Source organism: Ahaetulla prasina, chromosome 6, assembly GCF_028640845.1.
Source record: "Ahaetulla prasina isolate Xishuangbanna chromosome 6, ASM2864084v1, whole genome shotgun sequence".
NCBI classification, from domain to species: domain Eukaryota; kingdom Metazoa; phylum Chordata; class Lepidosauria; order Squamata; family Colubridae; genus Ahaetulla; species Ahaetulla prasina.
This window is the reverse complement of record NC_080544.1, coordinates 90,293,401-90,307,462: the sequence shown is the minus strand read 5'-3', so window position 1 is coordinate 90,307,462 and position 14,062 is coordinate 90,293,401. Positions and strand designations below refer to the sequence as shown.

Below are 14,062 nucleotides of genomic sequence, written 5' to 3'. Positions count from 1 at the left end.
TTCTGTCAACCTAGCAGTTTGAAAGCACGTAAAAAATACAAGTAGAAAAATAGGGAGCACCTTTGGTGGAAAAGGTGTGCGCCTTTGGTGTTTAGTCATGTTAGTTACATGATCACGGAGACATCTTCAGACAGTGCTGGCTTTTCGTCTTTGAAACAGAGATGAGCACTGCCCCCTAGAGTCAAGAATGACTAGCACATATGTGTGAGGGGAACCTTTACCTTTATAGTTATAATAAAGTTTTTACACCTATACAAGTTATAATACAGTTTTATATCTGTAGTATAGATGTTGTATAGGTGTAATTCTTCATTGCTAGAGCTCACCTGCCAATAATATTGCTGCCAAAATTTTTTTATTTTATTTTGTCACAACAATATACACAAGCATCAACATAAAATAACTACATATCATATAAGTATATATATGAGCAAAAGTATGCAATAACTATATTAATTTGATATAGTGAAAGGAAATAATAGGAAAGGAACGGTAGGCACTTTTGTGGTCTTATGCACGCCCCTGATAGTCCTCTTAGGAATGGGGTGAGGCCAATAGTAGACAGTTTTTAGTTAAAGCTTTTGGGATTTTGAGAAGAGACCACAGAGTCAGGTAGCGTGTTCCAAGTGTTAATAGCTCTGTTGCAGAAGTCATATTTTCTGCAATCAAGATTGAAGCGGTTAACATTAAGTTTAAATCTATTGTTTGCTCTTGTATTATTGCGATTGAAGCTGAAGTAGTCTTCAACAGGAAGGACATTGCAATAGATGATTCTATGAGTTAAGCACAGGTCTTGTCGGAGTCGGCGGAGGGAAGCTGGCATTTTGGTGGGAGGAAGTGGGGAGGAGTGGAGTGATCTGTATATGAAGTTTCTATTTCTGTTTCCTGCATTACTGTGCTAATCTCTACATGAAGTTTCTGCTTCTTGCATTACTGTGCTAATCTATATATGAAGTTTCTGTTTCCCAGCAATGATGTAGTGTGGGAGAGGTTTGGTTAACATTGCTTTAAGTGAGAAGCTTCAGTTCTTCCCTAGATCTCTTGTTATCACAAAAATTTCAGTAAAAGCTCCTTTTGGAACAACTGCAGTTTCAAGAGTCCTTCTTTCTTAGGAAGATTAGAGAGGCAAGATCTTACAGTCTCTCTAAAGGCAGCCTCACGTACAGTACATTGCAGTATTTCAGACAGGTGGTGAGGAAGACATGAATTACTGAGGTCAGGACATTGTAGTCCAGTTAGAATCATTACTGGTACAGCAGTCAAAGCTGGGTGAACTTTCTGCTGTTTATTAGGAATTGCTGGTCCAGGAGGGCCCACAAGTCAACAGCTCAATTTCCTATTATGATGATCAAAGATCATAAAACATAAAACACTTCAGTACAAAATATAAATTAAAAATTAAAACATGAACAATTCACCCCAATGAAGAGTAAACATGATTAGTACAAATTTAAATCCAAACAACTTATTAGGTAGCTACCTAAAGTATTATTGTTATGTTTCATGTCAGCAGGTAGCAAAAAAGCAGAAAAGCAGGCAGATTTGCTCAGCCTCATGTGATATGTGTGTTCAATGGTAACTTCAGGAACTATTAAATTGAAAGATAATGCTCAAATGTTTGCAAAAGTTGGTCTGCTCAATGTGTTGCTCATTATTTTGCCAATTATATTTTATAATACTTTTGAAGACTAGAATATTGATTTTTAATTAATGTAAATAATTTGTTTCAAGATTTCCCCCTTGATAGATTAATGCAGGGTCCCCAACCTGTGGGTCATAGCCCACTATTGATCCATCGTCTATTCACAACTGGGCTGCACAAATGGCACTTGCCCACATAGCCTGACACACATGAGTGGTGGATGCCATTGCTCACAGCCCAACTTGTGGGAGTTGTGGGTGCCGGCGCTTGTAGCCCTATTCACATGAGCAGCGAGCACCAGTGCTCACAGGTCCACTTGCATGAGTAGTAGGCGCACACGGCTGCACTCACACAAATGATGCTGTGCTCACACATGTGTGTATGCATGTCTGCTCTTCGCCAAAAACCATCCCCACTCCATGCCGGGCCACCAACCCGGAAAGTTTAGGGAATGCTGGATATTTCTAACAGCACTATATGAGGCTCTTAAATTAAAAATCAGAATATCACCCATATATTTCAGAGCTGAGATGGTTTGGATTTGTAGCTATCTTTGGAGAAGTCAGATTTATGTAAGGCAGAAAATGGGTCAAAAATGAGTCCTGCCTCACTCCATATTAAACATGTTATATTTCTCTCTCTCTCTCTCTCTCTCTCTCTCTCTCTCTCTCTCTCTCTGTGTGTGTGTGTGTGTGTGTGTGTGTGTGTGTATTTTCTGAGGTTTTCGCGGGTGTTTGTATGTAGGTCTTTGGTTATTTGGGTTTTCTCCCGCGTAAAATTGGAAGTGTCTTGGCGACGTTTCAACGAAGTCTCATTCGTCATCTTCAGGCTTCAGCTTCGTGCTTCTGGGAGCAATTTGCATGACCACGAACACGAAGCCAAACAACAGCAATGCAGCTCACCAGCTCAAATCTCCCTGCAACTCAGACTAATCTGAGTACAACCAAGCCCCCACCCAAACAGGACACACACCCAGCCAATCAGAGCACAAAAAGAACCCCATCCAATCAGAGCACAGCCAAGCTCCCACCCAATCAGTTCAAACCCTCACTAACAGTTAAAAAGGAAGAAACAGCTGCAATCACACATTGCTCCCAGAAGCACGAAGCTGAAGCCTGAAGATGATGAATGAGACTTCGTCGAAACATCGCCAAGACACTTCCAATTTTACGCTGGAGAAAACCCGAATAACCAAAGACCTACATATGTATGTATGTATGTATGTATGTATGTATGTATGTATGTATGTCTTTAGTTATATATATGTTACCTAATTAGGGTAATGAAATGTTTGCAAGAAAACAAGCAAGCTCAGACAGCGCGAAGGACCTCTCAAATACATTTTTGATCAAATGTTCCCAAGAAACATATCTTATTCACCTCCAATTCCTGTCATAAAGGTTTCTGATAAGAATAAAGAGCCAGCAATCCATTGAAGAGGTGTCAGGCTTTTGCCATTTCTTTGTCCTTTATAATATCAAAAGCCAATTTAAACTCTGGAGAGGGTTCTTTGTCCATGTCATACATCTATTAGTCAGATGTCATAAAATCAAGCCTTCTCTGCCTACTCATCTGCAATGATTTTCTCATTACCCAACCAGTCCCTGAATTTATCACAGAGGTGCCTTGTGCAAAGCTTTCCCAATTAGGCTTAGGAAGCTAATGGAGTAATAGTTAATTAGATCAAATGTGAGCCTTTTCTTGTAAACCGGAACAATTACAGTCATATTAGTCTTCTGAAAACTATCCAGAAGAGTTAATAAATGTGAAGAGGGTAGCCAGAACTGGATCTACTAGTCAACATTATTCTTTATAATTTTTACGGGAGTATAATTTATAGCCAACAGCTTTGCCAGTTTTCAGCTGGCCTGTCAGCCTTTCACCTTCTGAGTTTATTTATTTATTTATTCTACTTTATTCATTAGTTTATCAAATATGTACAAGATAGCAGGTATGAATATGAACATGGACATGAACGATGGAAATGAATACAAATAAATGGGGAAAGTAGGACAGGGATGGTAGGCACACTGGTGCGCTTATGCATGCCTCCTTTATGGACCTCTTAGGAATGGGATGAGGTCCATGGTAGACAGTTTAAGGTCGAAGCTGTGAGGGTTTGAGGATGTATCAACAGAGTTGGGTAGAGCATTCCAGGCGTTGACCACCTGTTGCTGAAGTTGTATTTTCTGCAATCAAGTTTGGAGCAGTTTACCTTTAGTTTGTATTGATTGCTTGCCCATGTATTATTGAGGTTGAAACTGAAGAAGTCATTGACAAGTAAGATGTTGTAGCAGACAATTTTGTGTACAATGCTTAGATCAGGCCACAGGCGGCACAGTTCCAGATTGTCCAAGCCCAAAATTTTGAGCCTGGTGACATAAGGGATTCTATTATGAGCAGAGGAGTGGATTACTCTTCTCTGGACCAAATACCTTTGGACCTGTTCAATTGTATTAATGTCTGATATACAGTGTGGATCTCATGCAGATGACCTATATTCGAGAATTGGTTGCAAAGGTATGGTATGCCCTAGTTAGCAATACAATGTTACCGGAGAAGAAGCTTCGCAAAATTAGGTTAACAATTCTTAATGCCTTTTTGGCAATGCTGTTACAGTGAGCTCTGGGGTTTAGATCATTTGAGATGAGTACTCCTAGGTCATTGACAGGATGAGGGTCATCTACGAGGTCGTTTCTGCCCAACTTGTATTGGGTGTTCTGATTTTTATTGCCAATGTGTAGGACAGAACATTTATTAGTTGAGATTTGGAGCTGCCAAATGCACAACCATTCTGACACCTGGTCAAGGTAGCTTTGTAGGACAGCAGCATTGTCAGCAGTGTTAAATAATTTTACAACATCAGCAAAGAGGACATAGCTGATTTTAATATGATTGCATAGGTTGTTGATGTAAAGCAGAAAGAATGTGGGTCATAGAACGCTTCCTTGGGGGGCACTGCTGTTAACTGGTGTCGGATTTGATAGGGCCTTCCCTATTTTGACTACTTGTTGCCTGTTTGACAGGGACATGGCTATCCATTTGTGCAGGTCCCCAGAAGTGCAATAGGAAAACATCTTGGGAACTCTTTTTTGGTGGTGAATTTTCAAGTCATGACCCTGTTTAGAGTATCTACTGGGATCAATATCCACTCCCAGAATGTATGGTGAAGGTATTACTTAAGCTCCATCATCAAAGTAGTTTTGTAAATTGTACCACTCCAAAATGGTATCCTCATTGTATGAAAGGAATAGGATCTATTCCTGTTTTCGTCCAGTTATTGGAATAAAGTGAATATTCATATTTCCCTTTTGTCAGGCTTTTGGCTGCTGACAGAACTGAATGCATTCCACCTCCCCAGTTCTCAGAGTTCCCTTTTAAAAAGTGCATTAAGTTTGGAAGAGTAGCAGCACAAATTTTCCAGCAAGTGAATTCATTTTAAATTTAGAATTAATCCCAATGTATATAAGATGGAGACTTTCTGAGTTCTAAGTAGGAAAGTAAGTTCTTTTTTAGTAGCTAGCAGATATGTTAGCTACTATTGCTTATAATAGTTGCTTGTAATAGTTGCTTGAATGCTTATAACTCTGAAAAGCAACTCTTACTGGTAATTTGGAACGCCTATAATTGAAAATCTGTTTATATATGTGTGTGTGTGTGTGTGTGTGTGTGTGTGTGTTTTCTGAGGTTTGTTTTCTGAATAAAACAATAAAATAAAATAAAATAAAATAAAATAATAAAATAAAACCTGAATAACCAAAGACCTACATATATATATACATTACAAATCCACTTAAAAGGTCAGGGATAGTGATTTCAAATTGTGCAGCTTGCATGTCATTGATTAAAGGTAAAGGTTCCGATCACACATATGTACTAGTCATTCCAGACTCTAGGGGGCAGTGCTCATCTCTGTTTCAAAGCCGAAGAACCAGCACTGTCCGAAGATGTCTCCAGGGTCATGTGGCCAGCATGATTAAATGTCAAAGGTGCATAGAACGCTGTTACCTTCCCACCTATTTTTCTACTTGCATTTTTTACGTGCTTTCGAACTGCTAGACTGGCAGAAGCTGGGACTAATAATACAGGTAACCCCATTATACGGCACTAGGGATTCGAATCACTGAACTGCCGACCTTTCGATTGACAAGCTCAGCATCTTAGCCACTGAGCCACCACATCCCTTTTTGTAATGTAAGTTGTACCACTCCAAAACGGTATCCTCATTGTATGGCAATAGCCTCATTGTACAGGCTATTGTCCAAAAATTAATCTGGAGTTTATTTTGATGGTCACAGTTCTGATTTCCTTTTAATGCTGATAATACAGGATCTGTGTGTACTCCGTGGCTGTTGCTGGGATCCTCAGAATGAAACACATGTACCTTGGTGCTACTTTTCAAAAAATCATGGGTACCAAGTTCAAGGAAAAATGTCGGATACAAATTCAGGTAAGCTGAAGAAGCCTAAACTCCAGACTTATTAGATATTTATAGACACAGCATGAAAATAAGGCAATGAACATAAAATGTAAACTAAAGGTATTTTCAGAATGTGGATAAACTCAATGCTTGATCTCTTTCTTACTAATAATCTTAAAATCGGATAGATCAAGGATCTGCTCCGTGTCTGCACCACTTAACAGCCATTCCTAAATTCTTAAACTTTCTGAGTCAGGAGGCTAAGTTACTGTAGCATGTTTGTTAATAAACTTTTGCTATTTAATAAGAAATTGGTTTTTTTTTTAGTTATTTTAGTTACGAGGTAGGGTTAAAATTGAGAAGGTTTTTTTTTTACTATTTTTATCACTTCTGCTTATAAAATTAATACACGTAAAAAAGTATTTTATAGTATATTATTATGCATTGTTTAATTGTTTACTATGACTTTGTCTTGGACCATAAAGAGATAAATTAATAGAATTGTTAATTAAGTGCCAGAAAGATGAGATATTAATGATTCATAAGGATCTGTGAATCCACAAGTTGTGAGAGAACTAGGACAGTATCTGAGAATATTTCCAAGAATTAAGCAGATGTTCCTTTTGCTTCATGTACAGATTCAGTGTTTTTAGAAGCCTACAGATTAAGCAAAAAATTAGATTAAACTTGGTCCAGTAGCAAATTGAAGTCAGTTCAGTTCTTTCAATCATTGTGCAATTTATCAGTGGCTAAGTGCAATGCAGAAAATTCTTATAGCATTTTTCAGGGGCATCAGCTTCCATGCAATGGAGAAGGCCAGTATAGAGGCTTCCAGAATGAAGTGGATCAACCAAAAGGATTGATTGATTGATTGATTGATTGATTAATTAATTCATTTATTCATTCATTCAAGCATGTACAAGAGAACAGGTATAAGTATAAACAGGGACATGAACATAGGAAATGAATACAAATAAATGGAGACAGTAGGACAGGGATGATAGACAAACTGGTGCGCTTATGCATGCCCCCTTTATGGACCTCTTAGGAATGGGGTGAGGTCCAAGGCAGACAGTTTAAGGTTGAAGCTGTAGGGATTTGAGGATGTAACAATGGCATCAGGTAGAGCATTCCAGGCATTGACCACTCTGTTGCTGAAGTTGTATTTTATTTATTTATAATTTATAAATTATTTGTTTATTTATAAATAATATTTATTTATAAATAATTATAAACTTATTTATAAATAATACACAGAGACGGATTCAAAGCCTGTTTTACTCTATAATTCATTGGCTGATTTTGGCTCAGAGGTTCAACCTAATCAACTTCCTAGATGCTGGAATGAAAAATGCTTCAGATATGTTGAACACAGATTTAATCTAAAGGTCAGAATGGACTGAATAGCTTATCAGTAAATTGCATACATTATTCTCTGAATGAGGAGTAAACGGCATGCTTTGTCCTGAATGAGGAGTACCTAGTAGACCACATATTACTATTGTTATTGTCAATATTGGAAGTAACACCTTTCAATCCTTCCCTTCATTTTTAGGATTTGAAGCTACTCTAATAAGACTACCTTCCCCATCCCTGTTTGGAAATGATATTGAAAAGCTTCACTTCACTGCAGAATACCAAACAGCAAATCGATTTCATTTTAAGGTTAAAATGTTTTTTTTAATGAAATATTTTCAACCAGAAGATCAAGGAATGCAAGTGGGTGGCAACTAAACCTAATTTATTTTATTTTTATTTATTTATTTATTTATTTATTTAATTTTGTCATAACAATATACACAAGCATCACACAAAAAGATTATATAATATATAAACATATATATGAGGAGAAATATGAGGCACTTCACCCAAGTGCCAATCAAAGAAGCCTTGACAGCTATCCAAAACAAATATAACCCTCCCAAGCACATCCTAGATCTGACCAACCACTGCCTATCCAACACATACTTCATCTATAATGGACAAAAATACAAACAAATAGAAGGAGCACCCATGGGATCACCCCTCTCACCTGTCATTGCCAACCTCTACATGGAACACTTTGAAACCCAAGCACTAGAAAAATCTGATCACAAACCCAAACTCTGGCTCAGATACGTAGATGACACCTTCATAATCTGGCCACACGGGAAAGAAAAACTTGACAACTTCCTCACACACCTCAATAGCCTACACCCCAAAATACAGTTCACCATGGAAACAGAAGTTAACAACCAACTTCCCTTCCTAGATGTCTTAGTCTACAAGAAACCCAATGGCTCCCTAGGACACACCATCTACCAGAAGAAAACACACACAAACCGCTATCTGCACGCACTCTCACACCACCACCCAGCACAGATCAACTCCGTAGCCAAGACACTCATTTCCAGAACAAAACGCTTAGCTGATGAACAACACCTAAAAACTGAACTACACACTCTCACTAACGTACTAACATCCAATGGATTCCAGAGAAATAAAATTACCAAACTAATCCAAAAGAACCCCCACTAACATCCAAGACAGAGAACAAGAAAACGGCACAGCCCTCCTCCCATATATAAAAGGCACCACAGACAGAATCAGCAAGACGCTCCACAAACACAACATCAAGACAGCATTCTGCACAAACCAAAAATATCCACCATCCTAAGAAACCCCAAAGACAAAATTGAGTTAGAAAATCAAGGAGTATATGAAATCCCATGCACCGCCTGCCCCACCACATACATTGGACAAACCAACAGAAGAATAAGTGCACGCATTGAAGAACACAAGAACTCATTCAAAAAGAGGAACCAACTTCCCTGGTCCAACACTTTAAAGTCACAGGACATGATATTGACTTTAAAAAGACCAGAACTATCGCCAAAACTGAACACTTTAACAACAGAATAATCAGAGAAGCCATCGAGATAGAAAACGCCCACACAGCATGAACAAACGAGATGATACCTCCCGCCTACCAGCCATTTGAAACCCGCCTTATTGACAAACGAGTCCCTAACACGAGGAATGACACCAGACCCACACTCACGAGGTCCACACAGGATGTCACCACCACCTCCACCCAGAAAGCAGACCCAAACCCACACTGATCATGAAGCACGACCAAGGACCAGAAGCCAGACCGCAGCTGCAACATTTGCCATTTCAAACCCCTCCAATCCATACATGCAGCAGACTGACACCCACTATGAAGATGTAGCACGACCACGACCACGAAGCCAAACAACAGCAATGCAGCTCACCAGCTCAAATCCCCCTGCAACTCAGACTAATCTGAGCACAACCAAGCCCTCACCCAAACAGGACACACCCCCAGCCAATCAGAGCACAAAAAAACCCCCATCCAATCAGAGCACAGCCAAGCTCCCACCCAATCAGTTCAAACCCCCACTAGCAGTTAAAAAGGAAGAAACAGCTGCAATCACACATTGCTCCCAGAAGCACGAAGCTGAAGCCTGAAGATGACGAATGAGACTTCATTGAAATGTCATCAAGACACTTCCAATTTTACGTGGGAGAAAACCTGAATAACCAAAGACCTACATACAAACACCCACGAAAACCTCAGAAAACAAATATATATATATATATATATATATTATATATATATATACACACACACACATACACACACACACACATATATACATATACATACATACATACATATCGGAAAAGAACAATAGGACAGGGATGGTAGGCAAGTTTGTGTTCTTATGCACGCCCCTTAAAGTCCTCTTAGGAATGGGGTGAGGTCAACAGTGGATAGATTTTGGTTAAAGCTTTGGGGGTTATGAGAAGAGACCACAGAGTCAGGTAATGCATTCCAAGCACAGATAATTCTGTTACAGAAGTCATATTTTCTGCAATCCAAATTAGAGTGGTTGACATTAAGTTTAAATCTATTGGTAGCTCTTGTATTATTGCAGTTGAAATTGAAGTAGTCTTTAACAGGAAGGACATTACAATAGATGATTCTATGAGCTAAACCCAGGTCCTGTCGAAGGCGACAGAATTCCAAGTTTTCTAAACCCAGGATTTCAAGTCTGGTGGGATAAGGTATTTTGTTGGTTACGGAGGAGTGGAGAACTCTTCTCGTAAAATACCTCTGGACACGCTCAACTGTATTGATGTCAGAAATGTGGTATGGGTTCCAGACAGGCAAGCTGTAATCAAGAATTGGCCTAGCAAAAGTTTTATATGCTCTGGTCAGTAGTGTGGTGTTTTTGGAAAAGAAGCTAAGTAAGATTAGGTTAACAACTCTTAGAGCCTTTTTTGCTATGTAGTTGCAGTGAGCTTTGGTTATATAGGCTTAAGTTAATAATAACAGAATGAAAAGATGAATGAAGGACAAGCTGATGCCATAAGCTTGTATCACTGGGCTAAAAGATCACTGTGCAGAAATTGGAGGCAAATTTTCAGTTTGTACAATGTGATTATTTTTGCTAAATATACTAGATCTGGATTGTTAAATTCCAGACATCCATTAGATAACAGCAAAGAGATATAGAAAGCACTAAATGTTTGCTCACATATGGTGAACATCTGGAATTTTGCAGTTTAGATCTATTCTGTATCTTCAAAGCTAAAAATAAAATATTCATTTGAAAGGGTGTGTTGTCCAATTATAGAACATTGTATATAAAGCAAAACCAACCTTACAATTCATTGTCTTAAAGTAAAATGTTCTGCAAATGATCTTAAGGCAAATTAGTATAAGCATAAAAATAGGTATATTTCATTCCTATTTAGGAACAATCTATTTAAATATATATATTGAAGGGTACTTGCTATGAAAATATATTCCAGGAAAAACTGTCTTAAGGTCAGCATTCTCATGTTGGTTCACAGCCAATATGAAATTTCTCAGGACATTTCAGATATTCATTGAGAAACCCATCTGTCTGGTTTGCCAGTTTTAACTCTATTAGTAAAAAGCAGGCATGAAACCTTTATAAACTTTTGAATCGAATGCCTGTGATGATGTAGGGAATATTACTTAGACTTATATACTGCCCCACAGTGCTTTACAGCATCTCTGGATGATTTACAATGTCTGCATATTGCCCCCAACCACCTGGGTTCTCATTTTACCAACCTCGAAAGGATGGAAGGCTATGTCATCTTCTGTCAGGATCAAACTTCTGGCTGTGGGCAGAGTTTACCTGCAATAATGCATTCTAACCCCTGCACTATGGGGGCTCAGTGTAAGTGAAAATGAAGTATTTAAAACATAGTCCACAATTATGAAAACAGTTTTAACATACATTAAAACTGTTTAAATAAAAGACATTGCTTTGAATTTCCGATAACAGGATTATGAAACAACTAAAGATGGCTTTGATTTTTGAGAACAGAGATGGCTTAGTCAGTCTAGAAATCTGTAGCTGTAGAAATTTCTCTAACAGTACAGGGACTCTAGAGATCAGAGCACAGCCAAGCTCCCACCCAATCAGTTCAAACCCCACTAGCAGTTAAAAGGAAGAAACAGCTGCAATCACACATTGCTCCCAGAAGCACGAAGCTGAAGCCTGAAGATGACGAATGAGACTTCATTGAAACGTCATCAAGACACTTCCAATTTTACGTGGGAGAAAACCCGAATAACCAAAGACCTACATACAAACACCCACGAAAACCTCAGAAAACAAATATATATATATATATACACACACACACATACACACACACACACATATATACATATACATACATACATACATACATATCGGAAAAGAACAATAGGACAGGAATGGTAGGCAAGTTTGTGTTCTTATGCACGCCCCTTAAAGTCCTCTTAGGAATGGTATGAGGTCAACAGTGGATAGATTTTGGTTAAAGCTTTTGGGGTTATGAGAAGAGACCACAGAATCAGGTAATGCATTCCAAGCACAGATAATTCTGTTACAGAAGTCATATTTTCTGCAATCCAAATTAGAGTGGTTGACATTAAGTTTAAATCTATTGGTAGCTCTTGTATTATTGCAGTTGAAATTGAAGTAGTCTTTAACAGGAAGGACATTACAATAGATGATTCTATGAGCTAAACCCAGGTCCTGTCGAAGGCGACAGAATTCCAAGTTTTCTAAACCCAGGATTTCAAGTCTGGTGGGATAAGGTATTTTGTTGGTTACGGAGGAGTGGAGAACTCTTCTCGTAAAATACCTCTGGACACGCTCAACTGTATTGATGTCAGAAATGTGGTATGGGTTCCAGACAGGCAAGCTGTAATCAAGAATTGGCCTAGCAAAAGTTTTATATGCTCTGGTCAGTAGTGTGGTGTTTTTGGAAAAGAAGCTAAGTAAGATTAGGTTAACAACTCTTAGAGCCTTTTTTGCTATGTAGTTGCAGTGAGCTTTGGTTATATAGGCTTAAGTTAATAATAACAGAATGAAAAGATGAATGAAGGACAAGCTGATGCCATAAGCTTGTATCACTGGGCTAAAAGATCACTGTGCAGAAATTGGAGGCAAATTTTCAGTTTGTACAATGTGATTATTTTTGCTAAATATACTAGATCTGGATTGTTAAATTCCAGACATCCATTAGATAACAGCAAAGAGATATAGAAAGCACTAAATGTTTGCTCACATATGGTGAACATCTTGAATTTTGCAGTTTAGATCTATTCTGTATCTTCAAAGCTAAAAATAAAATATTCATTTGAAAGGGTGTGTTGTCCAATTATAGAACATTGTATATAAAGCAAAACCAACCTTACAATTCATTGTCTTAAAGTAAAATGTTCTGCAAATGATCTTAAGGCAAATTAGTATAAGCATAAAAATAGGTATATTTCATTCCTATTTAGGAACAATCTATTTAAATATATATATTGAAGGGTACTTGCTATGAAAATATATTCCAGGAAAAACTGTCTTAAGGTCAGCATTCTCATGTTGGTTCACAGCCAATATGAAATTTCTCAGGACATTTCAGATATTCATTGAGAAACCCATCTGTCTGGTTTGCCAGTTTTAACTCTATTAGTAAAAAGCAGGCATGAAACCTTTATAAACTTTTGAATCGAATGCCTGTGATGATGTAGGGAATATTACTTAGACTTATATACTGCCCCACAGTGCTTTACAGCATCTCTGGATGATTTACAATGTCTGCATATTGCCCCCAACCACCTGGGTTCTCATTTTACCAACCTCGAAAGGATGGAAGGCTATGTCATCTTCTGTCAGGATCAAACTTCTGGCTGTGGGCAGAGTTTACCTGCAATAATGCATTCTAACCCCTGCACTGGGGCTCAGTGTAAGTGAAAATGAAGTATTTAAAACATGGTCCACAATTATGAAAACAGTTTTAACATACATTAAAACTGTTTTTAAAGTTTAAAAACTGTTTAAATAAAAAGACATTGCTTTGAATTTCCGATAACAGGATTATGAAACAACTAAAGATGGCTTTGATTTTTGAGAACAGAGATGGCTTAGTCAGTCTAGAAATCTGTAGCTGTAGAAATTTCTCTAACAGTACAGGGGACTCTAGAGATCAGAGCACAAATACATTGCAGCACAACTTTTGATATCAGAACCCGAAGCTTAAAGGGGTAGAATTACAAGCCCTCTTTATGGTCTTACACAAACTATATTTTATTTGATTTGATGTACATTTTATTGTACATAGACAACAATCTAATCAATTATGGGAATTCTATATCTTTATCGAGTAGCTGGATTGATCAATACATAAAATGAATAATAGGAAATGTGGAAGATAAAGTAATTCATTCTTTATACTTACATGTAAAAGAAGGGATCTGGAATTTGTCTAAAACTATTATGCTTACCATAATTGCTCTCTGAAAGACTGTTGCTTTTACAACTGAATGTTAATTCTATGGGACCTAGGCTTCCATTCTTATAGCTAAGCTTTTACCTATCTTATTAGTGCTTGCTATATTATCTACACCTTAGGATTCCCAAAGCATAGTGGCTTTCTGGCATCTTATTTGGACCAAAAAATGTAAGTGAGTT

The 14,062-nt window shown here is 37.9% G+C and overlaps 1 protein-coding gene across 1 annotated transcript in view; it reads left to right on the top strand.

Moving 5' to 3' along the window:
* The window catches only part of SI (sucrase-isomaltase), a 235,030-nt gene that overhangs the window by 118,827 nt on the left and 102,141 nt on the right, over positions 1-14,062 (top strand). The window contains exons 5-6 of the mRNA XM_058189143.1: positions 5,972-6,092; positions 7,618-7,727. Coding sequence (XP_058045126.1) covers positions 5,972-6,092; positions 7,618-7,727 — 231 coding nt within the window. The remainder of the gene's footprint in view (positions 1-5,971; positions 6,093-7,617; positions 7,728-14,062) is intronic.